Raw genomic sequence first — 27,844 nt, 5'->3', positions numbered from 1 at the left:
GTACCAGTGTGGATGCTGCCCTTCTCGCCCTTAGCAGATGGAAAGGTGAAATGCTGGTGATGGCGTTGGGGGTGATGCGGTGGGCTGTGACAGCCTCTTTGACTGTCTTGTACGGGCTTAGGCCTGAGGCATTCACTAGTTGCAGCACCCCTTTGATGAAGCGGTTCGCCCGCTCGACCAGGCCATTGGCCTGTGGGTGGTAGAGACTTGCTCTCCGCTGCCGAATGTTGTTGAGGTTGAGGAACTTCTCCATCTCTCGAGAGACCAACTGGACTCCATTGTCCATCACAATTTCCTCGGGGAGGTCTTTGCGCTGGAATATGGTGGTGAGTGCTTCAATGACTGTGCTTGTGGTGATGTCCGAGGTGAAGTCGACTTCGACCCATTTGGAGAAATAGTCGACCGTGAATATCCCATATTTATGTTCTTTGGGGACTTCGGTGGGCAGCATAGGGGCTTGTCTCACAGCCAGACGCTTGTCACTGTTGGTGCACTCATGGCACCTTTCGACCATTTGTCATATGTCCTGATCCATGCCTGGCCACCAATAGGCGTCGCGTATCCTGCGTCGGGTCATGTTGCATCCCAGATGGCCTGATTGTGCTCTGCACAGGATCACTTTGCGAATACCGCTGGGCGGGATCACTTGGTCGCCTCTCAGAATGTGACCATTCATGGTGGTGATTTCATCATTCACCTTCCAGTATGGACGTAGGCCTTCAGGGATTGCTCTTTCGTCAGGCCACCCTTCGCAGGCCAGGCTGCTACACGCCTTACACGCCTTACAGCATCGTCCTGCTCGAACTCTTCCTGCCAATGGCGCTCACTTAGGTCCATGTACTCGCCGTTCCTCAAATTACCTATGGAGGCTACGACACATTCATCTTCCAAGAACGTGGTCCCAGGGGCGTTTTGGTTGAGGAGCCTGGATATGCAGTCCACTTGCGCATTTCTCCAACCAGCAATGTGGGCTATCTCGTATGTGTACTCTTGCAGTTTTGCAGCGATCCTGGCCAGTCTCGGGGTGGCAGTCTTGGTTCCACCCGGGCTCAACATGTGGATGAGGGGTTTGTGGTCGGTGACCAGTCTAAATTTCGTGCCCCAAACATAAGATCTGAAGTAAACGACGGCCCAGGCACATGCCAACATTTCTTTCTCAACGGTGGAGTAATTCTTCTCTGCTGATGATAGGGCTTTTGACGCAAACGCCACAATGTTTTCAGTGTCGCCCTTCTTCTGGGTCAGGGTGGCCCCTAGCCCGTACGCGGTGGCATCAGTTGTGATACAGGTGTCCCATTCAGGGTTGAACTGTTTCAGGCATGGTGCGTGCAGAATTCTCCTTTTGATTTCGTGAAAGCTTCATTTTGTTCTGGCCCCAATGAGTAGGCTGCCCCCTTCTTCAGAAGCTCCCTCATGGGGGACGTAGTTTCGGAGAACCTTGGGACGAATTTTGCATAGTACTCGGCTAGGCCCAGGAACGAGCATAGTTCTTCTCTGGACATCGGGGCTGGGGCGTCTGTAATGGCCTCCATCAGATTCTTCTTGGGGCTCACCCCTTTGCTTGAGATGCAGTACCCAAGGTATTCTACCTTGCTCACTCCAAAAACGCATTTCTCGTGGGCAAGATGGACGCCTGCCTCTTGAAGCTTGCTCAGGACTGCCCTGAGCGCTTTGTCATGGGTTTTGTTGTCCTTGGCATACACAAGGATGTCGTCCTGAAAGAATGAAACATTTGTTAGTCCTTTAAGTAGAGAATTCATCATCCTCTGGAATGGGGACGCTGCCAAAGACAACCCAAAAAGCATGCGGGTATATTGAAAGGTGCTGAACGGAGTGATGAACGCTGTCAGGGGGCGTGAAGACTTGTGTAGAGGAATCTGGTGATAGGCGTCACGCATGTCCTGCTTCGAAAAGATTGCCGCCTCTTTCATCATGAGGACAATTTCACTGATGCTGGGGAGCGGAAAGCTATCGGTGACCACCTCTAGATTCAGGCTTCTCAAGTCGATCCATATTCTGAGGTCGTTGCTGGATTTCTTTTTAACTAGAACCACTGGACTCAACTATTCAGAGGATTCCACAGTCTCTATGGTTCCTTCTTCGACCATTTTCCAGAGGTGGGCCTCTAATGCAGGTCTCGCCGTGGCAGGTACTGCTCTAACTTTGTGTTTCACAGGGACCGCGTTGGGTTTCAAACAAATCTTGTGGACAAAGTCTCTCACTTTCCCCAGGTTCCCAGAAAACAGGCTAGGAAACATCTCCTTGAAATTTTGCGCTGCTCCCGAGGAGACCATGAGTACCTGTTCCGGAGTGCTGGGATCCAGTTTAATGCTGAGTCTGTGTTGATCGTCCCATCCAAGCACGGCTGGACCTTTGGGCGAGAAGTGCACTTTGGTGGTAGTAGACCTCCCTTTGAAATCAATCCGGGCTCGGATGTAGCCCAGCAGGTTGACAGTTGCACCTCCGAAGACCCTCGGTTTTTGCCTTGTCGTTCTGATTTCTACTTGTGCTTGGCCCATCATCTCCTTATACGTGTCGATGGGGAGGATGGTGAGGTCTGATCCCAAATCTGCCATGGCACGTGTTTACATTCCGTCCACTTTAATGTTGCAGTGGGTCTTTTCTCTCCTGGCTTGGAGGGCGTTGACCATGATGACCATGGGTCTGTCCTGTAGCTTGTCATCATCGCTTGAGGCGTGGTCGCCATCGACGTGGGAAACGGTTTTCTCCCGCCACGTACATGCCGGAGCCACATGACCAATGCGTCCGCACTTGGAGCACTCCTTATTCCTGGCGGGACAGTCACGATCATTCACCATGTGCTTGGTACTGGCACATCTATAACATTTCGGCAGATCCTTTTGTCTGGTGCCTTTGTCTCTGGGGCTGTCACAGGATTGCTTGTCTCTGCGCCCTATAAGTTCTGGTGTGGGCAGGTGGCTTCCCGCCTCTTTGCGCCTGCTGGAGGTTTCTTCCTCTGCCCTGGCAATTTGAATGGCCGTGTCGAGGGTCACATCTTTTTCTTGGATGAACTTGTCCTGCACTTTCCTGGAGTTAGTGTGAACGACCAGCATGTCGCAGATAACTTGTTCTGCGTTTTCACCGAACGCGCAAAGAGAAGCCAGCTCCCTCATCCTGGTGATATAGTTGTCCACGGGTTCGCTCCCTTCCTGTTTACGGGTGTAGAACCTCAGTCTGTGTAGCACCACGTTCTCCTTATTGGTGAACCTCTTCATAATGCGACGGATCACCTCCTTGTAGACGTCGTCATCGACTACTGGTATGGCTGTTAGGCTGGCAAAAATGCGCTGACCTTCAACCCCCATTGCGTTCAGCAGCATCGCCTTCTTCCTGGCGGGGGCATATCCTGTGCCGCCCACAGCCTCCAGATCCGTGGTGAAAAGGGGCTCCCATTGCATCCACGGAATTGCCGGGGTTCCAGGTCAAGGGAGAAATGCAGGGGGCGGTGTGGCGCCTTGCATGGTGGGCCCGTGGGTCTTTTGGTATCCTCGTCGCCAATTATGTTGTGGCCTCTAGCGACGACAGGACGCTTAAGTGGGTCTTAAATGTCTTTATTAATAAGACAAACTGGTGGGCATAACTTGTACTGTAGTAGGGCAGGGGAGTTACTCACAGTTCCAGTCTGGGCCTTCCAGTTGCTTCACTGGAGGCAAGGTGTGCTCATGGATGGCACGCTGTGAGCTTCTAGGGCCCCCAGGTGGCCTCCTGTGGCCTTGGACGTATGGCTTGGAAGCTGGCACTCAGAGAGTTCTTTGTGCCTCCTTTATAACGGCTCCTTAATAGGAACAGCGCTGTGAGCCGACCTCTTGGTCTGGCGCTCTGCCAGGATCTGGCAGCAACGCTCTCCGACGTTTTCTTGGGAGCACAGGCTCATGGGATCCCATTGCATCGAGATCTCTCGAAATCGCGCTCCCGCGATCACGTGACGTCCCCACGGGTGTCCATCTGTGCAGAGAGAAGTAGCCAATACAAATTGGACAAACTAAGAGTGGGCCGGCCATTGGCATCGAAGGTCTGGTGTGTAACACACTGAACATTTAAATGGATGTGGGGCATCGGAGGGAGCCAGTGAGAGGTCTGCAGCACGGGCAGACAGGCGCTCTGCATTGCTAGCCCAGCTGAAGTCAGGTCTCGGCAGCTGCCTCAGTAAGAGGCTTGGGAGGCCCAAGTAAGCTCCACTTGCTAAATCAATCTAGAGCGATCCGAATGATCCATCTACGCTCAAAGGCCATGTAAAGCGAAGACTTTCCCAAGACATTTCAGATAAGAGAAATCACTCTCCACTGTTATTGGGCGCACGATCCAGTGTCAAATTATGATCAATAATGTTTGCAGGTATTTTCAATGGAGTACTTAAAAAAAAGGTAATCAACAAGTTCCAAGAGCCATAATAAAGAGTGTCACAGGCTCGGTTTAGGACCCAAACTAAACACCCCACTTTTAGAGGGATTGAACTTAGGCTTGTTGATGCCCGTCCAAGCAACGCCAGCACTCTATGAGTTGGACGAGAAATCAGACCAGAGTAGCGTCGGCATAATCATTCAACAGTAAAAGATATAATGAGCAGGTGGAAAAAAGAGGGGGGACCGTGCACTGCGCTGATGGGCCAAGCATGTGGCAAGAAGGAGGGCTGACGTTAAAGGGTTCACTTGAGGCAAACTCCAAAGTCTGGCCCGAGTTCTATTAGACTCAGTCGATTGATCAGAATTGTGCAGTTGGCGGCACTGAAGGCCATGCAAAGGTCTAACAGGTTCTGGGTAGAGGTCATGCCCTGATCCCTTCTGCTGAGATTGCCCCACACTGACCCAATGACTGATTTAGTCCTCTTTCCAGGCCTAAGGCCTACTTGAAAAGGATAGAGCAGTCAGTGTTCTTCAACACATGTTACCTTGGCTCATCCTCAACTTCTCCAGAAGCTTGGCCAGAAGTCGGTCTATCATTGCTCAGATTATCCTGCTGATTGATCCTGATGATCGTTACATTGACTCATACCCACCTTCTCTGGGAGCTTGGCCAGAAGTCGGTCTATCATTGCACAGATCATCCTGCTGCTTGATCCTGATGTAATGAGTCAACGTAATGACTCATACCCAAATTCTGTAGGAGTTTGGCCAGAAGTTGGTCTATCATTGCGCAGATTATCCTGCTGCTTGATCCTGATGATCATTACTTTGGCTCATACCCAACTTCTCTAGGAGCTTGGCCAGAAGTCGGTCTATCATTGTGCAGATGATCCCGCTGCTTGTTCCTGATGATCGTTACATTGACTCATACCCAACTTCTCTGGGAGCTTGGCCAGAAGTCAGTCTATCATTGCGCAGATTATCCTGCTGCTTGATCCTGATGATCGTTACATTGACTCAGACCCAACTTCTCTGGGAGCTTGGCCAGAAGTCGGTCTATCATTGCGCAGATTATCCTGCTGCTTGATCCAGATGATCGTTACATTGACTCATACCCAACTTCTCTGGGAGCTTGGCCAGAAGTCGGTCTATCATTGCGCAGATTATCCTGCTGCTTGATCCTGATGATCGTTACTTTGGCTCATACCCAACTTCTCTAGGAGCTTGGCCAGAGGTCGGTCTATCATTGTGCAGATGATCCCGCTGCTTGATCCTGATGACCAATGCTTTCTCAGGGGTGTCTGGAACCAAAGCTGTAAATATGAGATAATAGCAGCGAACAAGTCAAGGGAACACGTCAGAGAACTGCATCTGCCCATTTTCTTCAGAGGATGGACGACACCCCCACCCCGGTGAGTTTTCAAAGAATAAAAAAAAAACAATAGTTTGCTGACGCCACTTGGGGTAAATGGTACAGCAGCTGGAATTCAAACCCAAGTGTCGCAGCTGGGAGGGCCACAAGACCACACTACTCTCTCATGATGAAGCCATGCAATGTCTCATAGTGACATTCTGCTAGACAGGACATGTTTTGTTACAGATGCATAGTCATAAAAGTCGCGCACCTTTTATACTTCAACAGCAACGTTATGGGGAAATCTGTTCTCTTGGCAAGTGCGTATTTGTCCTGTGCACTTTCTTCAGTTTGGAAAGAAAACATGAATGAAATGTGCATATTTCACTTTAGGATATGTTGCCTTGCTGTGACGTCACTTCCCATTGTGTACATCAGTATCCCCAAACATTGTTTTTTAATACTCGAGTCCTGGGATGTAAGTTGTATAATGTAAGGGATTCAAGGGTTGTTCTCCACCCCCACAGGACCCTAAAACGTCTTTCTACAGTTTTTTTGTAAGAACCTTCCTGGATCCCAAATAAATCTGTTTCCATGGGAGCTTTGACAGGTCCAGGGTGCGTTTTCTTTTAAAACTATTTCCAACCCACGCTACAAATCGGTGAGGTGGAGATGGTTTGAAAAATCCTGGTTGAATATTTTTCAGTCCGTCCCCCAAAAAGTCTGAATGCTTAAGCAAGTGCATACATATCACCCAACCTTGATTTGATTCAAGTTAGACCCAAAAAGGTTCACCCAGGACTGCAAAAGGGGTTTGATCCCGGTTCTGTATCATAATTGAGATTCTATAATATTATCAAGCCTCTGAGAAATGTTCAGTTTTCTCAGATCTTGTGTTGTTTCCATGATATCATTGAGGTTCTGTGGTATTGTTGCGGTGGGATGTATACTAATTGACATTTTCACAATTTACCTCAGGAGAAGTGACCTCAGGAGAACTGACCTAATTTAAAAGGTCAATTAGGACATGTATACGGTGGGGAAACCCCCCGCAACCACCCATCCAATCCAAAACGGCCCACAACCCCCCACCCAATCCCTTTATATTATGTATAATCCAAAAGCAACCCAATACATATATAAAATAACTAAAATAATATAAAGGTCAATTGTGCAAAAGGTCAATTAGGACCACTATAATTAGGTAAATTAGGACAAAATGTCAATTGTAAAAGATACATTTGGGTAATACTGTTGCGATGCAATGGCATCATGTAGCTTTTGTGCCCTTGTCAAGTTTTTGTTGCTCCCAATCAGTCCTTTACCTTTGTTAGCGTGATGGTTTCAGGAAGCTGAGATCCGGGGTGACGCTGGTGTATTTGAACCTGTGGACGCTCTAAACGTTGTGTAACCAGCATGTCTCCACTTGCCTCCGGACCCTGAAACATGCATGCGATCCAGAAAGGGTTAAGAAGTGCTGACATTTCATGTAACAAAGTCCTCATTCGCGCATCACCATTCATAATCATCACGTTGATGGAAGTGGTGGTGACATCTCAGAACAATAACAATGGTGGAAACCTCTGCAAGAGCCACATGCACATATTTGGAAAATGCAACACCTTGGTTCCAGGTTGTTATGCATAGTTAAGGGACATAAAACCCTAAAGAAAACATATTTCTGTAAAAATCAGGCATCTCTTATGCAAAGACTAACAAGGTCATACTAAAAACAGGCATCTCTTTTGCATATCCTCACCAGGTCATATTAAAAAACAGGCGTCTCGTATGCATATCCTAACAAGGTCATAGTAAAAACAGGAGGCATCTATGCATATCCTAACTAGGTCATACTAAAAAAACAGGCATCTCGTATGCATATCCTAACAAGGTCATACAAAAAAACAGGCATCTCTTATGCATATCCTGACAAGGTCATACTAAAACAAATAGGCATCTATGCATATCCTAACCAGGTCATATTAAAAAACGGGCATCTCTTATGCATATCCTAACAAGGTCATACTAAAAGAAATAGGCATCTATGCATATCCTAACCAGGTCATACTAAAAAACAGGCATCTCGTATGCATATCCTAACAAGATCATACTAAAAAATGGGCATCTCTTATGGATATCCTTACAGGGTCATACTAAAATAAAGAAAACAGGCATCTATGCCTATCCTAACCAAGTCAGACTAAAAATCAGGCATCTCGTATTCATATCCTAACAAGGTCATGCTAAATAAAACAGGCATCTCTTATGCATATCCTAACATGGTAATGCTAAAAAACAGGCATCTCGTATGCATATCCTAACAAAGTCATAATAAAAAAAACGGGCATCTCTTATGCATATCCTAACAAGGCCATACTAAAAAAAATAGGCATCTATGCATATCCTAACAAGGTCAAACTAAAAGAAATAGGCATCTATGCATATCATAACCAGGTCAAACTAAAAACAGGCATCTCGTATGCAAAGACTAACAAGATCATACTAAAAACAGGCATCTCTTTTGCATATCATAACCAGGTCATATTAAAAAACAGGCATCTCTTATGCATATCCTAACAAGGTCAAACTAAAAAACTGGCATCTCTTATGCATATCTTAACAAGGTCATGCTAAAAAACAGGTATCTCCTATGCATATCTTAACCAGGTCATATTAAAAAACAGGCATATCTTATGCATAGCCTAACAATGTCATACTAAAAAACGGGCATCTCTCATGCATATCCTAACAAGGTCATACTAAAAAAAACAGGCATCTCTTATGCATATCCTAACCAGGTTATACTAAAAACAAGCATTTCGTATGCATATAATAACCAGGTCATACTAAAAAACAGGCATCTTGTATGCATACCGTAACCAGGTCAGACTAAAAAAACAGGCATCTCGTATGCATATCCTAACCAGGCCATACAAAAAACATGTATCTCTTGTGCATATCCTAACAAGGTCATACTAAAAAAAACAGGCATCTCGTATGCATATCCTAACCAGATCATACTAAAAAAAACAGGCATCTCGTATGCATATCCTAACCAGGTCATACTAAAAAACAGGCATCTCTTATGCATATCCCAACCAGTTCATACTAAACAAAACAAGCATCTCTTATGCATATCATAACCAGGTCATACTAAAAAACAGGCATCTCATATGCATATCCTAATAAGGTCATACTAAAAAACGTGCATCTCTTAAGCATATTCTAACCAGATCATACCAAAAAACAGCCATCTCTTATGCATAACCTAACAAGGTCATACTAAAAAAAACAGGCATCTCTTATGCATATCCTAACAGGGTCATACTAAAAAAAAGGTATCTCTTATGCATAGCCTAACCAGGTCATACTAAAAAAATAGGTATCTCTTAGGCATATCCTAACAAGGTCATACTAAAAAAACAGTCATCCCTTATGCATAGCCTAACCAAGGCATACTAAAAAAACAGGCTTCTTTTATGCATATCCTAACAAGGTCATACTAAAAAAAAACAGGCATCTCTTATGCATATCCTAACAATGTCATACTAAAAAAACAGGTATCTCTTATGCATATCCTAACCAGGTCATACTAAAACAACAGGCATCTCTTATGCATTTCCTAACAAGGTCATACTAAAAAAACAGGTATCTGTTATGCATATCCTAACAAGGGCATTCTAAAAATAACAGGCATCTCTTATGCATATCCTAACCAGGTTATACTAAAAACAAGCATTTCGTATGCATATAATAACCAGGTCATACTAAAAAACAGGCATCTTGTATGCATACCGTAACCAGGTCAGACTAAAAAAAGAGGCATCTCGTATGCATATCCTAACCAGGCCATACAAAAAACATGCATCTCTTATACATATCCTAACAAGGTCATACTAAAAAAACAGGCATCTCGTATGCATATCCTAACCAGGTCATACTTAAAATAACAAGCATCTCGTATGCATATCCTAACCAGGTCATACTAAAAAACAGGCATCTCTTATGCATATCCCAACCAGTTCATACTAAACAAAACAAGCATCTCTCATGCATATCATAACCAGGTCATACTAAAAAACAGGCATCTCGTATGCATATCCTAATAAGGTCATACTAAAAAACGTGCATCTCTTAAGCATATTCTAACCAGATCATACCAAAAAACAGCCATCTCTTATGCATAACCTAACAAGGTCATACTAAAAAAAACAGGCATCTCTTATGCATATCCTAACAGGGTCATACTAAAAAAAAAGGTATCTCTTATGCGTAGCCTAACCAGGTCATACTAAAAAACAGGCATCTCTTATGCATATCCTAACAAGGTCATACTAAAAAAATAGGTATCTCTTATGCATATCCTAACAAGGTCATACTAAAAAAACAGCCATCCCTTATGCATAGCCTAACCAAGACATACTAAAAAAACAGGCTTCTTGTATGCATATCCTAACAAGGTCATACTAAAAAAAAACAGGCATCTCTTATGCATATCCTAACAAGGTCATACTAAAAAAACAGGTATCTCTTATGCATATCCTAACCAGGTAATACTAAAACAACAGGCATCTCTTATGCATTTCCTAACAAGGTCATACTAAAAAAACAGGTATCTGTTATGCATACCCTAACCAGGTCATACTAAAACAACAGGCATCTCTTATGCATTTCCTAACAAGGTCATACTAAAAAAACAGGTATCTGTTATGCATATCCTAACAAGGGCATTCTAAAAATAACAGGCATCTCTTATGCATATCCTAACCAGGTTATACTAAAAACAAGCATTTCGTATGCATATAATAACCAGGTCATACTAAAAAACAGGCATCTTGTATGCATACCGTAACCAGGTCAGACTAAAAAAACAGGCATCTCGTATGCATATCCTAACCAGGTCATACTAAATAAAACAGGTATCTCTTATGCATATACTAACAACGTCATACTAAAGAAACAGGCCTCTCCTATGCATATCCTAACACGTGCATATTAAAAAACAGGCATCTCCTATGCACTTCTTAACCAGGTCATTAAAAAAAAAAACATGCATCTCGTATGCATAGCCTAAGAATGTCATACTAAAAAACGGGCATCTCTCATGCATATCCTAACAAGGTCATACAAAAAAAACAGGCATCTCTTATGCATATCTTAACCAGGTCATGCAAAAAAGCAGGCATCTATGCATATCCTAACCAGGTCATGCTAAAAAACAGGCATCTTGTATCCATATCCGAACCAGGTCATACTAAAAAACGGGCATCTCTTATGCATATCCTAACAAGGTCATACTAAAAAAAATAGGCATCTATGCATATCCTAACAGGGTCATACTAAAAAAAAGGTATCTCTTATGCATAGCCTAACCAGGTCATACTAAAAAAATAGGTATCTCTTAGGCATATCCTAACAAGGTCATACTAAAAAAACAGTCATCCCTTATGCATAGCCTAACCAAGGCATACTAAAAAAACAGGCTTCTTGTATGCATATCCTAACAAGGTCATACTAAAAAAAAAACAGGCATCTCTTATGCATATCCTAACAATGTCATACTAAAAAAACAGGTATCTCTTATGCATATCCTAACCAGGTCATACTAAAACAACAGGCATCTCTTATGCATTTCCTAACAAGGTCATACTAAAAAAACAGGTATCTGTTATGCATATCCTAACAAGGGCATTCTAAAAATAACAGGCATCTCTTATGCATATCCTAACCAGGTTATACTAAAAACAAGCATTTCGTATGCATATAATAACCAGGTCATACTAAAAAACAGGCATCTTGTATGCATACCGTAACCAGGTCAGACTAAAAAAAGAGGCATCTCGTATGCATATCCTAACCAGGCCATACAAAAAACATGCATCTCTTATACATATCCTAACAAGGTCATACTAAAAAAACAGGCATCTCGTATGCATATCCTAACCAGGTCATACTCAAAATAACAGGCATCTCGTATGCATATCCTAACCAGGTCATACTAAAAAACAGGCATCTCTTATGCATATCCCAACCAGTTCATACTAAACAAAACAAGCATCTCTCATGCATATCATAACCAGGTCATACTAAAAAACAGGCATCTCGTATGCATATCCTAATAAGGTCATACTAAAAAACGTGCATCTCTTAAGCATATTCTAACCAGATCATACCAAAAAACAGCCATCTCTTATGCATAACCTAACAAGGTCATACTAAAAAAAACAGGCATCTCTTATGCATATCCTAACAGGGTCATACTAAAAAAAAAGGTATCTCTTATGCGTAGCCTAACCAGGTCATACTAAAAAACAGGCATCTCTTATGCATATCCTAACAAGGTCATACTAAAAAAATAGGTATCTCTTATGCATATCCTAACAAGGTCATACTAAAAAAACAGCCATCCCTTATGCATAGCCTAACCAAGACATACTAAAAAAACAGGCTTCTTGTATGCATATCCTAACAAGGTCATACTAAAAGAAAACAGGCATCTCTTATGCATATCCTAACAAGGTCATACTAAAAAAACAGGTATCTCTTATGCATATCCTAACCAGGTCATACTAAAACAACAGGCATCTCTTATGCATTTCCTAACAAGGTCATACTAAAAAAACAGGTATCTGTTATGCATACCCTAACCAGGTCATACTAAAACAACAGGCATCTCTTATGCATTTCCTAACAAGGTCATACTAAAAAAACAGGTATCTGTTATGCATATCCTAACAAGGGCATTCTAAAAATAACAGGCATCTCTTATGCATATCCTAACCAGGTTATACTAAAAACAAGCATTTCGTATGCATATAATAACCAGGTCATACTAAAAAACAGGCATCTTGTATGCATACCGTAACCAGGTCAGACTAAAAAAACAGGCATCTCGTATGCATATCCTAACCAGGTCATACTAAATAAAACAGGTATCTCTTATGCATATACTAACAACGTCATACTAAAGAAACAGGCCTCTCCTATGCATATCCTAACACGTGCATATTAAAAAACAGGCATCTCCTATGCACTTCTTAACCAGGTCATTAAAAAAAAAACATGCATCTCGTATGCATAGCCTAAGAATGTCATACTAAAAAACGGGCATCTCTCATGCATATCCTAACAAGGTCATACAAAAAAAAACAGGCATCTCTTATGCATATCTTAACCAGGTCATGCAAAAAAGCAGGCATCTATGCATATCCTAACCAGGTCATGCTAAAAAACAGGCATCTTGTATCCATATCCGAACCAGGTCATACTAAAAAACGGGCATCTCTTATGCATATCCTAACAAGGTCATACTAAAAAGAATAGGCATCTATGCATATCCTAACAAGGTCATACTAAAAGAAATAGGCATCTATGCATATCAGAACCAGGTCATACTAAAAACAGGCATCTCGTATGCATATCCTAACAAGGTCATGCTAAATAAAACAGGCAGCTCTTATGCAAAGACTAACAAGATCATACTAAAAACAGGCATCTCTTTTGTATATCATAACCAGGTCATATTAAAAAATAGGCATCTCGTATGCATGTCCTAACAAGGTGATACTAAATAAAACAGGCATCTCTTATGCATATCCTAACAAGGTCATACCAAAAAACTGGCATCTCTTATGCATATCCTAACAGGGTCATACTAAAGAAAAGGTATCTCTTATGTATAGCCTAACCAGGTCATACTAAAAAAACAGGCATCTCTTATGCATTTCCTAACAGGGTCATACTAAAAAACAGGCATCTCTTATGCATATCCTAACAAGGTCATACTAATAAAACAGTCATCTCTTATGCATACCCTAACCAAAACATACTAAAAAAACCAGGCTTCTTGTATGCATATCCTAACAAGGTCATACTAAAATAACAGGTATCTGTTATGTATATCCTAACAAGGGCATTCTAAAAATAACAGGCATCTCTTATGCATATCCTGACCAAGTCATACTAAAAAAAAACAGGCCTCTCGTATGCATATCCTAACGAGGTCATACTAAACATTAGGCATCTCATATGCATATCCTAGTCAGGTCATACTAAAAAACAGGCACCTCTTATGCATATTCTAAACAGATCATACTAAAAGACAGGCATCTCTTATGCTTATCCTAACCAGGTCATACTAAATAAAACAGGTATCTCTTATGCATATACTAACAAGGTCATACTAAAGAAACAGGCCTCTCCTATGCATATCCTAACACGTGCATATTAAAAAACAGGCATCTCCTATGCATATCTTAACCAGGTCTTGCAAAAAAAATGCATCTCGTATGCATAGCCTAACAATGTCATACTAAAAAACGGGCATCTCTCATGCATATCCTAACAAGGTCATACTAAAAAAAAACATGCATCTCGTATGCATAGCCTAACAATGTCATACTAAAAAACGGGCATCTCTCATGCATATCCTAACAAGGTCATACTAAAAAAAACATGCATCTCGTATGCATAGCCTAACAATGTCATACTAAAAAACGGGCATCTCTCATGCATATCCTAACAAGGTCATACTAAAAAAAAAACAGGCATCTTATATGCATATCATAACCAGGTAATACTAAAAAACAGGCATCTCTTAAGCATATCCTAACCAGGCTATACTAAAAAATGTGTATCTCTTATGCATATCCTAACAAGGTCATACTAAAAAAAAACAGGCATCTCGTATGCATATCCCAACCAGGTCATACTAAAAAACAGGCATCTCGAATGTGTATCCTAACCAAGTCATACTAAGAAAACAGGCATCTTGTATGCATATCCTAACAAGGTCATACTAAAAAAATGTGCATCTCTTATGCATATTCTAACCAGATCATACCAAAAAACAGGCATCTCTTATGCATATCCTAACAAGGTCATACTAAAGAAACAGGTATCTCTTATGAATATCCTAACAAGGAAGGTCATACAAAAAAACAGGCATCTCTTATGCATATCCCAACCAGGCCATACTAAAAACCAGCATCTCTTATGCATTTTCTAACCAGGTAATACTAGAGAGTCAAAGTGCAAGTCGTCAATAACAAGCATTTATGCATACGTTAAAGAAAAAGTGTTACCGGGAATTGAGGTATTTTTGAGGCTCCTACGTTGCTCTGTGGATGTGGGGTAGATGGTAGATAGACATGCACCACCAGATAGGGGTGCCACTGAGACCTCAGGAGGCAATGAAGTCTCATAACAAGTCAAATGGGCAGGTTCTGAGTGGGAGATTGCTAAAGCAGGTCAGAGTGTAGGCTTCCAGTACACATTCCGTTTAAGATGTAGGGTCTTCAGCTGGGACTCAGTGGCCAACACCATTCCCTAGGGAAATTTGGATTTGAATATCCCACTGTTAATCAGAGCTAATTGATATTCTCATCCATAGAGCATTATACAGTAGGGCTAGTGGGAGGGCTCGAGTTGGTTGATTCTGCTCTTTGGTGGCAGTGGGGGACTAGTGGAAGGACTCAGTGTGGTTGATATTGGCTCATTGAGCTGTGCTAAATGTCAGCAATGCATTAGTCGAATGAGCTGGGCTTGTTCATACTAGTCTGTGGACTTTGGGTTTCTGGCAGTAGTGCTACTGTGGAATAAGTTCAGGTTTGTTGATCCTGGTCTGTAAGTGCTTTGGTTGGTGGCAGTAGTGGGACTGTGGAATAAGCTCAGGTTAGTTGATCCTGGTCTGTAAGTGCTTTGGTTGGTGGCAGCAGTGGGATTGTGGAATAAGCTCAAATTAGTAGATCCTGGTCTGTAAGTGTTTTGTTTGGTGGCAGCAGTGGGATTGTGGAATAAGCTCAGGTTAGTAGATCCTGGTCTGTAAGTGCTTCGGTTGGTGGCAGAAGTGGGACTGTGGAATAAGCTCAGGTTAGTTGATACTGGTCTGTAACTGCTTTGGTTGGTGGCAGCAGTGGGATTGTGGAATAAGCTCAGGTTAGTAGATCCTCGCCTGTAAGTGCTTTGGTTGGTGGCAGCAATGGGACTGTGGAATAAGCTCAGGTTAGTTGATCCTGGTCTGTAAGTGCTTTGGGTGTTGGAAGCAGATGCATCTTGATGGACAATGGGTAGATTGATGTTGTTCTGTGGATATTTTGTTCATATCTGTGGGAGTTAGGATGGTTGACACTGGTTAGTAGTGGTCTGGTTTGTGCCAGTGGTGGGAACTTCAAGAGTTGGCTCATACTATTATGTAGGAAATTGCTGGGTAATTACTAAAATGTAAGAGACGTTTGGTTTGGGTTTATGTATGGGTAGTGCTCTAGTTGCTGGTGGCGATGAGGTCATGGATCGACTTGTGATCGTTTGCGATGGTCTGTGGATCTCTGGTTGGTAGCAGGGAAAGCATTGTTGGTTGATATTGGTCTGTAAAGGTCAAGGTGGTGGCAGCCTGGGGATAGGGAGGGGTCAGGTTGGTTTATAAAGGTCTGTAGAACACTAGCAGGATCAGGGGGAGGAAGTGGCTTGGTTGGTGCTGACCTGCAGCGTTGTGGCTGGTGGCAGCAATGGCCTTCTGCCCGGGAATCTGTTTGGTGTCGGGGTCAAGAGCTCTGTTTGGTGTTAGAGAGGAGGTAATCTGTAATACTGAGGTTATTTGATACTCGATCGTAGTGCTCTAGCTGATGAAAGGTAGGCTTCGCACATTCCACCCCTACATACCAAAGCGAGTCCATAGGTTCTCTCCATCTCATCATAGAGGCGCTGGCAACGGTGGATGGATGTCCTCAGATCACCTTTTGTCAAATGCATCAGGCCCTGAAAATAGAAAAAGAAAACGACCTAGGTAAAGAGGCATAAGTGAGGGTGCAGTAACGAGTGGGGCAAACGGAGGGGCCAGCGATGCCAGGCATCACGAATACAAAGGCCAATGCACCTGGCTCCCTCCATGCCGTCTTTCCAGAGAGAGCTTTAAACGTTTAATTTCCCAAATAGATTGGTTTTGTTCCAGTCTTTAATTATGGCCAACAGGACTGTGGGGGAGGGGCTCAGCTGTGAGTTTATGGTGTGAACTTTCTTTTCCCTGCCGTCCTGCGCCCCGACGCCCTTGGGTCGGATCTACGCACTATAACACGTATCAATAAATAAATGCTAATTAAGGGGTACTCGTAATTAGCATGAATGGAGGGGGGACGTCCGCTGTGAGAATAAGAATGGCGGGATTGAGGATTGGGGTAACAAAGGAGGGAATGAGGACTGGCAGGGCAGTGAGGGCAATGTAAGAGAAGCCAGGAGCAGGTGTAATGGATGACAGCCCCACTCACAAAATAAGGGCACAGAGGGTCTCTGAACTTGGCTATACCATTGGGGCCTAGTTTCAGGGGTTTCCCCCACAGTGAGTGGGACATCATGCTCTCTTGCCTTCCGAGGGCGAGGACGGGTGGGTTTGGCAAGCTTACCAGAACACTGAGGTGGGTTGTGGCCAGGAAGCTAAAATAAAGCATCTAGACTCCCTCAGACACCCAGTCCCAACCTTTAAATTAGCCCTAATACCTTTTTGGTAAACTACAACCTCTTTTGTCTGCCTCGTGTTGATCCAGCTCTGCTTCGTGACACGTCACAACTATCCCTGAACTGGAGGAGTCCAGAAGAGCAGGGAACACAGACATTCCTTGGGATAGCAGCGAACGAGCTAAGTGGGAAGTGTATGCTGCAGGCTCCATTTGAGAAGTCTGGGGTCAAGGAAATGGTGGGTGGCACAGACCACGACAATCCAACGGTTAGCAGGCGAGGAAGCGCAGGAGCAAGAGAAGCCAGCGTTACGTGAGGCCGGGGAAATGTAAGAAAATTGAGTTTGAGAAACAGGAGAGCTTGGAGGGTGGCAGGAGAAATGGTAGAGTTGGGGTGGGTGAGAAATTGGGAGAGCTGAGAAGGGTAGGCAACATGAGAAAGCTGAAAAGGATGCGAGAGATGGGGGAGCTGGAGAGTGTGGTAGAACTGGGAGTCCTAGAGAGGGTGGGAGAAGGAGGAGAGGTGGATCGTTGGGGGAAGTGGGAGAGGGGAGGAGAATTAAATCCCCAAGAGAGTAGACTTGGTCTAAGTAAATTGGATTATTTGTTGACTCTCCTTCCAAGCTAGCGCTGATCACAGGCACTTGCCAAAAGTGCTTTTAAAGTGCACCATTAGCCATTAACCGTCTTTAAAATTCCCTGTCATCTTATAAATCCTGTGGCAAAGTCACATTGGACACCTCTTCTTCTGGCCTTAGAGGATATCTGAAGACCGGGGATGCCTGGCCGCTAAGCGCAAACTAGAGGTTATACATGCCAACATTCAGAGCCACCTGGGAGGGAGATTTTCACAGGGAAATCGGGAGAACTACATCTCCCCATAGGAATGCATTGGGGCTAACTTAATTTTAGGCGGGAGAATGTGAAAAATAGCTATATTTTTCACTGAAAAATCGGGAGTCTCCCGCCTAAATCGGGAGGGTTGGCATGTATGAAGGTGGTAAACAGGAATTCTGCAGCGCCCCTTATCCTGTTCTAGTTAGCCTTGTGTAAGGTTTAATAAAGTAGATACAGTTCACACCCTCCATCAAAGACATGGTCCCTTCATAGAAAGTGAATCATATCACGGCACCAGTCTGATTTCCACTTCATTGGCTTGTTATTTGCAACCATTCCTTCATAAAGACAGATGTTTGTGAGCTGCCCCTGCTGCTGATAAAAGCGTTCCTGTTTCCACTCACAGGCAGGGCCGCTCCCACTGCTTGTGCTCGTGATTCCGGAATGATCAAACTCCCCTTGCTCCCGAATCCCTTCAGTACTGTGCAGAGCCCCTGAGGAGATGCACCCTGATGTTGCAGAGCCACAACGCTGCAATCCACTTCCGCCTGACTCCAAGATGGCCGACAGTTAAGTCTCATTAAGCCCAACTGCCCACAGGAAACCAATGAGAGACACTCTGTATTCTTTGGGTTGTCTAGAAAATAGATCCAGCAGCGTGTACGTGCAGCTTGCTCTGATTTATTGCTAAATGCAGTGCCTTACATTTCAGAGGGCTGTATGATCAGAAATAATATCCAGGCCTTGAAACAGCACAAGCAAACATCTGAAACACGATTTTTTGGAAAAAGATTGACACCCAAAACGTTTGAAAAGCAAAACTATGTGCATTGTAATTTCGTGCGCGATGTGATTGTAGCAGAACTTCCTGCATTAAGCAATAGTTCAGGGGAAACTTCGTGCTGTACCCCAGCAACATTATGGCTGGTCAACCCAATGGACCCAGAGCACCCCATTGGCATAGGCAGGCTGCGGGATTCAGCATATGACCAACTTTGCCACAGCTGGAGCCACGCAGAGCAAGACATCAGTACACCCGTCGCTCTTTTTACAACCCCCAATAAGCTGGTAAGACTGATTAGAAACACTCAGAGAGCATAGCTCTCAAATCACACGCTTTTGGCGGGTGTCACCCGCCTTCTAAACAGCTGACTCACCCGCCAAGCCTCCTACACACCCATTCATTTCTATGGGCCTCTCACCCGCCAAAAATAAAATCGGGTGTTTTCACCCACCTTTGCAACATAAATGGTTGAGAGCTATGCAGAGAGATAAAAGTGAAAAGGGGAAATAACCAGTCAGGCTCAGCTAAAAGAGAAACACCCTGGGATGAGCCATCAAAACCTTCACTAAACAATCAAGGCAATCAGGAGAGAGAACTATAAAAGAGCTCAGAATCCACACACACACACTCACTCACTCACTCTACCTGAGAACCTGGAGCAAGGAAGAGGCGACACTGACGCGGGAGTTGTTGCTTGGAACACCCAGACCACAGCGGCCTCCATCTGTGGCTGCAAGTGGTTTCGCGCAGGGTCAAATAATCTGTTTTATTGGCCCCTGAGGGTGACCTGAACACAAAGTGTGAATCTCTGGCTACTGTAAGGATTTGAAGTGAGATCAAAGGCCAGGAGGGAGACCCGTGGCTGGAGGGTGATAATATCATTACAAGACAAAGACCTTAAGCAGCAGGGAGGAAATGCTTACTAGTAGGAGTTTGCTAAAGGATTGACTGTGCCCAGAGAGGTGACACCAGCTAGAGTGTGAGACTATTTAGGACTGATTATTACGCTAAGCAGGTTATACAAACGACTTCATGGTAGGAGATTGTTAAGAGGAAAGTAGGGCATCAGGGTCAAGAAACAAGCTGGGTGAGATAACCCAGAGACTGTGAGTTGGACCAAAGCAGAGGCGTTGCTGGGGGGGAGGGCACTGTACCCCTGGGTCTTTTGGTTGTAGCCCTTGATAGAAGCTCAGGGGCTACAACCAAAAGGCTAGCTAGCCCCGAATCCTGACAGTCCCAACATAAGCGTAGCCCCGGATCTTTTCCAGACCTTGCAACACCCCTGGACCCAAGAAGCATGCTGGGCGATGTATCCATGAGACTGTATGATAGTTTCAGCAACTCTCTGAAGATCAGTATTCGTGTGTACAGTATATTGATAGACTGTGCATTAACCCCCTGGACACCTTTGCCCTAATATACTTTATTATTGCTCGTGTGGATCCCCCAGGCTCTATAGAAGCTCTTTCCGCCCATCCTGACGAAGTTACTGAAGGTTGTAACTCCATACATGACTCGCATATTTTGCAACTCCTTCGACACTCCTAATAAATGCCTAATAATATGACCGCCCAGAGTGCTGCAACATTATACTCTTGTCTTGATTCTGACCTAGCTTCAGGAAGCAATGGAGAGCTTTACAAGTCATAAGGGGAAGAACACAGCGAGAGAAGCTGTATTAGCATAATTGACCTAAAAACATTTGACCTAAAACATTTGATCGAATTCTTTTGACCTTTTTTTCAGTCAAATGTAATCAAAAATATATATAGGGGTGGGTAAGGGTATATATTAGGTTGAGGGGAAGTTTGGTGGGGGTGTTGCAGGGGGTCTCCCCTCGCATTTTAGACCAAATAAAAAAATTCAGATAAATTTGATCAAATGTGATTAGGACAAATGTTTTAGGTCAAATAGACACAAACCAGAGGAGCAGATCACAAGGGATCAATAAAAGCAAGCGGGGAGCTAACAACGGGGGAGGGGGAGGCTGGGCGATTTGCCAGCTGTGGATCAACAAGCAACCAGAAAAAGAATATTGTGTAATGTGTTGTCATTTGTTACAGACACCAATTATTGAAACATTTGTTCTCAGGTGGGCGGCACCTGGGGGTTATTTAGAGATGTGGGACATGCACATGTAGGCAGCTCCAGGCTGCACTGATATGCCAGGGGGCGTGAGGAGATTTGACCAGCACACAGAACACCAGGGCACAATTTCTCAGTGGCGGTCAGATCTCTAGGGGTGTATGGGGCTTCCTAGCACCTCTTCTCCGGAAACTCCCTGGCTAAGATTATTTCCCTTGGTGTGCGTGCCAACCCAGCAAGACTCTGTACTGTGGCTACCGGCTTGCCTGTCTTTTCCTGTTTGCTTTGTGTCTTTACACCCTACCAGTCTGTGGGCCCAGGTCCGCAAGGCTTTCCACTTCACTAGCCCATGTGCCCCGGCTACATCCCAGCTCTGGCTCCAGCCGTCTACCCCTCAGATTTAGGATCTACTTGAAGAACCACTGCAGAAGCTGCAATTGCCCCATCCCTCCTCACTCAGTGTCATGAGTCCCACTGGGTAAGACCCTTCGCAGTGGACCGACAGAACAATAACCGGGCTCAGCCTCCTCCTCGACATCTTCGGAGTCCGTGGCTGAGAAAGCTAAGACCTTAGATAGGAGAGGTGAAAGCGTGCATCGCTTGTGCCTGACACTCCCTGTGGTTTCCCCATGTTAAATCCTGGCAGAGGCCCTCAATTGCTATTATTAAGACTTGGAAACCCAAACCTAACTGGTTGTTCTGCAATTCCTTGTTATTCCTTTGCCGGAAGAATTCCTGAAAGGACAAGCTCAGGCCTATGGAAACGGTCTGTTGAAGAAGTGCATCAAATGGGACTTAGTTGGAGGTCTGTGACCATAGGAGATTTGGGTTTGGGTAATATGGGTTTTTAAAGACATCTTTTGAAGTACTACTCTCCGTGATATCCTCTGAGGATATCCCTGGTCTCTGCTCTGAACTACCATCATTGCGAACACCGTCTCTAGGAAGCGCTACCACTGTGGTCTTGGAAGAGAGTTGTGGCACGCCCCTTGCGCTTGTGCACCAACCCCTGTAGATGGTGCAGAACTCCCATAATGGCCTAAGCTCTTCTGGAAGCTTGGGAAGTGCAGGGAGAAGTACCAAACTGTTTATATTCACAAAGAGTTGACGAAATGGGCCTACAAACACAGACTTCAGCAAGGGTTCTGCAGACTTGGATTACGAAAGGCAAGTTCAAGCATGCTTTCAAGAAACCTTTCAAAGCCTGCAATTTAAACGTGTTTGACAGTTCATTGAATGTTCTTTTTTTGGGGGGGGTCCCCCTCCCAATCCCCCCATCCTGTACCTATTGTTACCTATACCCAACCCCCCAACCACTTATCTGCCCTAGAACACCCCCTCCCCAAATAATTTAATGAACTGTGAAACACGTTTAAACTGCAGGCATTGAAATACCTGACAATGAAAGAACGTCGTACCACCACCTTAACATAGAGTGTCAAAAAAGTTAAGCATGTCTATAAACTCCAAATGCTCTCTTCAACCCACAAATTGCTCTCTTCCCTTGCCCTGAAAGATGCATACTGTCTGAGCACAACCCTTGACCCGTAACACATGTCTAACCTTCAGCTCCCTGACACACACTTCCAGCCTTGGACCTGCTTAGCTTGCCCAATACTGTTTTCTCTACTGGACCTCTGCCCACTTACCCCACCTTCCTCCTTTTCTCTGCCTCCAAAGGCCTCCTCTTTCATCTCTCCCCTATTCTTTGACAACCTTCTCCTCTCCAAATTATGCTCTGTCTTCCAATTCAGTCCTTTCCCCGTTCCTCCATCCGGATCGTGCCCTTCTCTGAGTCTGTGTTTTCTATCCTCCTCCTTCCTTCTCTCTGCTGGCCTTGACATTGTCCAGCACTTTATTTATCTTTGCCTTCCTCCAACTACACCCTTAGCCTTCTTGCTTCCTTCTTTCTCCTTGCTTTCTCCAGGTATCTCCTTAATGTTCACCTGTCGCCAAACTCCCTCACACTGGACTGGCACTTGCTTACTTTAATATCCGAGATTTGCCTCCAAACGTGACCCCCGAAGGCTCAATTGGGGACAACTGGATTTGTTCACTAGCATTGACTCAGGATTAGAAGGCAGACAGATGTCCGACCATCGACCAATGTGTCACTACTGCTATCTGAACTACATTCTGCCGGCCAACAGCTTTGCCTACCAAGACCTAATGGGGGCACCATCTGGGAATCAGGCATCCATGTCATGGCAGCTACCTAATTACAGCATGGTTCCATCGGCGGGCATGTGAGTCACTTGTTCTCACTAAACTTGCTGCTCACAGTTGTTTGCGGTTCCCAGTGGGTATTTGTGTTAAGCTGTTGTCAATAATGTAGATTAATCTTTAATTGTTCATTGGAATACTTGGGATAAAGCAGAGGACTCTAATCATGATATTGTCCCACTAGCAGTGTGGGATTTTAAGCAATGTAGAAATCTCTACAAATACCAATTCCTCCATTTTCCTTACTAATGAGAATAATGTGAGAGGTCCACTTGGCCTTGCCCACCTTACTGAAGGTTCATCCATCAGAAGCAGCACTTTGAATCCCCACAAATGACAATACTCTGTTTTTGAAAAATGCAGGCCTTCCAGCCGCTCGTGAATCTAAGCACCTCGTTTTATCTTTCCAAGCTTTAATGGGAAGTAGCTCTTTGTCATGAGCCGCCCATCCTTCCCATGTGAGGGAGCAGTAACATCCTTGCCCCTGGACTGCTGAGGACTGAATGCACAACTGGTGACAAGTAGGTTTAGGAGGCTCAAAGTGGGGGCGTCAGCCAGTGTCATACGCTGCATCCATGAATGATCCACACAACTGCACACGTGATGTAGTCAAGTGCAAAGGCATGGATTAATAACTGTCTCAGAGACAATGGAGGTCATTTTCTATGAACTAATTTGGCGACCGTGAGCCGTTATGTTAGCACTGCATTGCAAATTGCTCCCCGCCGCCAGACTTTTGTGATTCGCAAAGCGTAGTGCAAAAGTGCAGGGCAAAAGGCGGTGTACATGTGCACACCGCATTTTATTTACGTTACGTGCTCATTGAACCCGAGCTCCCATGAAAGATTGACATTTTTAAAAGACTATATTACCGAGAAAGGCGAGAGATAATTTTTTAATCACCATGTAGATAAGGGAATACACTCAGATTTCTGTGCTACACAAGTAGAATCTTCATTAGAGGACATGGTGCTTGCTGGCAGGGCTGGACTGGCCTCTAGGTAATGCGGAGTACCCTGGGCCTCTTTTGTGTAGTATTTCCAAATTCTCGCATAGGAAAAGGGTTGTGATTGCTGAAAATGTGTAATATGGGGCCACTTTTGGTTCTCAGTCCAGCCCTGCTTGCTGGCTAGCATTGGAGGCTGCCAGGATTTACTAGACTCCGGCAAGAGTTTCAGACTGCTTTGGGGTATTTTTAACAATGTGAAAACAAAGGCAAAAGTGACTGCATCCATTATGTATGGTCTGGAGGTCTGTTCACTGTCGGGCGACATCAACTTTGCACGTTTAGAGGGGAAACTTTGGGACAAAGCACTGTCATACCTAATTGTGTGCCAATTACAATTTTAAGGTACGTATTGGGGTTGATCTGCCTCTATGCTGTTTATTTACAGAGGGTGCTATCTCTTCTGAGAAATATCATAACCTCTTTTAAAAACACACTGTACCATGATCTTCAGCGGCGGACAGAGGATCTCAATTCTGGTATTATGAAAGTTTTTTTAGGAAAAGTGTGGAAGCATTTGGAGTCCCCGGATCTATTTTCTTTTTAACTATGCCGATGACTTCCAACTTGTCTTGGAGATCAGAGGGGATTACAAGAAAGACCAAGCAGTTCTAGACTCAGTGTACCAGACTATTAAGTGCTGGATGTCAACCAGCTGGCTCTGTCTAAATGCGTCCAAAACCAAGCTCATGTTGTTCAGTTCTCGGCACAATAGAGACAACCTAGATCAAGTATATGCCAGCTTTGAGATCGATGGCGTCAAGATTATGGTTGTTCATAAAGTTAAGACCTTGGGCACTTACTTGGAAGACAGTCTGGCTAGTGAGGCCCATGTAGCTGCCATCACTAAAAGCACTAACTACCATCTGAGAGTACTACGGCAAGTGGCTCCACTGGTCTCCGTTGAGAACCGCACTAAACTTGTCAGAGCAGTTATCCTCCCCGGGTAGACTACTGTAACACCCTGATGGGAGGTGCCAGTAGAGCCGATATTCAAGGACTACAAAAGATACAGAATGCTGCTATTTGTGTTATCTTTCAGATGAAACCCTTTGAGCCTACCTCCGCGGCACGTAAAACACTGCACTGGTTGCCTGTTGCAACACGGATTCAGTTCAAACTGTTGTCTATCTGCCACAAATGTGTTTTCGGCAGTGCTCCAGACTATCTCAAGGACAGGGTAAGTACCTATCAACCCACTAGAAATTTGCGATCATCTAACGACTGTCTCTTAAAAGTTCACCACGTCAGGCGATCCCGTGGCCTTGGCCGTGCCTTTCACATCCAGGGCGTTTGCGCCTGGAACTCTCTACCTGTACATCTGCGAAAAATGGAGAACTATCGGACTTTTAGAAAGCAGCTAAAAACCGCTCTCTTTCATCTTAAAGAATAATTAGTCTTGGCTTCTTCTTCGGGTTCTCTCCCATCTGCTTGCGCCTGGATGCCTTCGGGCTTTGGCGCGGTACAAATGCAATAACATAACATAACATAACAAAGATACTGCACGGTAAAATAAGAAATGCAGCGTTCTTCCAACTTACTTGGAGTTATTTCCTGAGGCACGATACAGGAATATTTTCCTAAAATTTAGATTCAATCTCATTGTGATCAGAGTAATAGATTATATTGGGAAGAATGTGGAAGAGAACACCCGCAGATTCTGTGCTACGAAGCATGAACTAGAGACCCTTTATCACATTATGATAAATGTCCCGAGCTGCTAACTATCAGATTGGCAACGTACACAAGATTTGTCTATGAAAATACTTGGTTCCACACAGATTTTTCATACATATAGAGTGGCCATTAGATTCTGGGGATAGTACCTTCTTCATGTGAGGCTAACTCACAATGAACCTGGGCTCTACCTTGACACTTCTGGATTAGCATGAGGCCAGATGCCATTGTCCATGAGAGGTTGGGGTGATCCTCTAGAGCGGCTGTGAGGCAGCCACCCATCATGCCATTAATATAACCTCTTTTGTTCATCATTATTTTATCTTTTTGTTTATTTTTAGGTCTTGTGACTGAAAATGTATTATTTTTAGTCTCTCAACATGATCATATGCACCTGATGAAGAGTCACAAAAATGCAAAGCAAATTTCTTCGTCACGAGTGGGCAATTACGCCAAGCCCCAGAACAGAAGGCAAAAAGCAGCAAAGAATGGCAACGAGGGCCGGCAGTCATAAACATAAGCGGGTAAGAAGCTAAAAACATCACTCGCCCTTGTAGAATGGGATAGGTGAATCCGACAGTGGTCTGAACATAAAGTAACAGACAACCACAGAAGAGATAGCCACCGTTTAATACAAAAGAAAATACAAAAACACCTGAAGGCCTAACATGCACAAGATAGTAAGGTCATCCAACACATAGACTGGGAAGGCAACTTCAAACTGAAATTCCAGTAAACCAAGAGATCCGACTACACCTTGAATTAATCAGGTTCTGCAAAGTCATCCACAGTGCTGAGTCAGATCGCCCTGAGGAAAGCCCAGCATGACGAGAAGGCGCAGAAACATGTCAGAGTGAGGTTCTGCAGCAAAGAAGGAAAACTAAAGCGTGCTATTTGATTATCAAACTGATCTAAAGGCCTTGGAAATATGGATTGTTAGGTGCAGAAACCAGTGCTAGAATTAGGGTGAGCCAGCAGAATGTTAAAAAAGCAAAATTGTGTTGAATAGAAGATTTTATGTATTTGCACATTAAACATATATATGTTGAGCTAGAGTCGTGTATTAGGATTGTAGCATGGGAGAGGAGGTAGCATGTTTCGATTTTTTCATATTTGTGTAGTCTGTGACTAGAAAAAAGGTTGTGCTATTGCAAGACATCAAATGAATTCATAGGTATGAAGGCTGTCACCTGAAGGTTACACTTTGAATTAATAAATAACCATCTGTTTGGAACAGGATTTCCGTTTGAGATTTGTGGATCATTTTCTAAACCTGGAGGAAAATTGCAGCACATGTAATTGAGTTGGGAGAACCCAGGAACAATGTTCTTCCAGGAGCCAAACCACACCACATTCTATATTGTCAGCAAGTGGGAGAAAAGGTTTATGGTTCGAAAAACAGAGGTTACTGTTTTTCAGGTATAACTGGTGAACATTTGGGCCACTGTTTCAACATTAAGATGGAGTCTTTTCTGGAATGTTCTATAGAATAAAGCATCCAAGAGGGCTGACAGTGCCAGGTTTTCAAATAATGGGGCAAACGAAAGTAGCACAGAGAATGCGTTTGTTTCATTTGCGCTGCTTTCAGAAATGCTCAGGTCACTTCATTCACAAAGATGCGCCGGCCAGTAGTCTCCTTGCGTTCAGTAGCGTCGGACGCGCGGTACCGACACTAACGTATGGCAAGCCCCCCGCAAACACGTGGTTGCTGGGAGTGGATTTCAGCTAGACGGGCCGTCAAAGGGTCTGTCTCAGCGAATTGCCCAGAAAAAAATAATAATCATTTCCATCCCCATCTGAGGGATGGAAGCGCAAGTTAGACAGCCTTGGTTGATCCCGCGAGTGTCCGAAAGGATCCTGTAGTGATTTGCACCTCTCACTGTGCCTGTTCTTAACAGACGAAGGGGGATGACCCTCGTATGGGCACTTTGAACTGCATCCTTATTTGTGCAAAGGGGAAAAAAGGGGGAAAGGGGGCATCTGGAGGAGCACATCTAAGATTGAAAACTGAATTGCGACTTTTTTGGTGCATATGAAGCTAGCATATTCTCCTCAGTGGTGTGGCGC

General features: G+C 44.2%; 1 protein-coding gene across 1 annotated transcript in view; it reads right to left on the bottom strand.

Moving 5' to 3' along the window:
* TEKTL1 (tektin like 1) overlaps nucleotides 1-27,844 on the bottom strand; it is a 165,336-nt gene that overhangs the window by 4,150 nt on the left and 133,342 nt on the right. Inside the window, exons 6-7 of the mRNA XM_069634786.1 lie at nucleotides 16,378-16,473; nucleotides 7,044-7,157 (exon numbers count right to left, since the gene is read on the bottom strand). Of these exons, the coding sequence (XP_069490887.1) occupies nucleotides 7,044-7,157; nucleotides 16,378-16,473 (210 nt within the window). The remainder of the gene's footprint in view (nucleotides 1-7,043; nucleotides 7,158-16,377; nucleotides 16,474-27,844) is intronic.

Source organism: Ambystoma mexicanum, chromosome 13 (genome assembly GCF_040938575.1).
Source record: "Ambystoma mexicanum isolate Mex_15411 chromosome 13, UKY_AmexF1_1, whole genome shotgun sequence".
Classification (NCBI taxonomy): Eukaryota; Metazoa; Chordata; class Amphibia; order Caudata; family Ambystomatidae; genus Ambystoma; species Ambystoma mexicanum.
The sequence above is the reverse complement of the archived record's forward strand: the minus strand, read 5'-3'. Positions and strand labels throughout refer to the sequence as shown.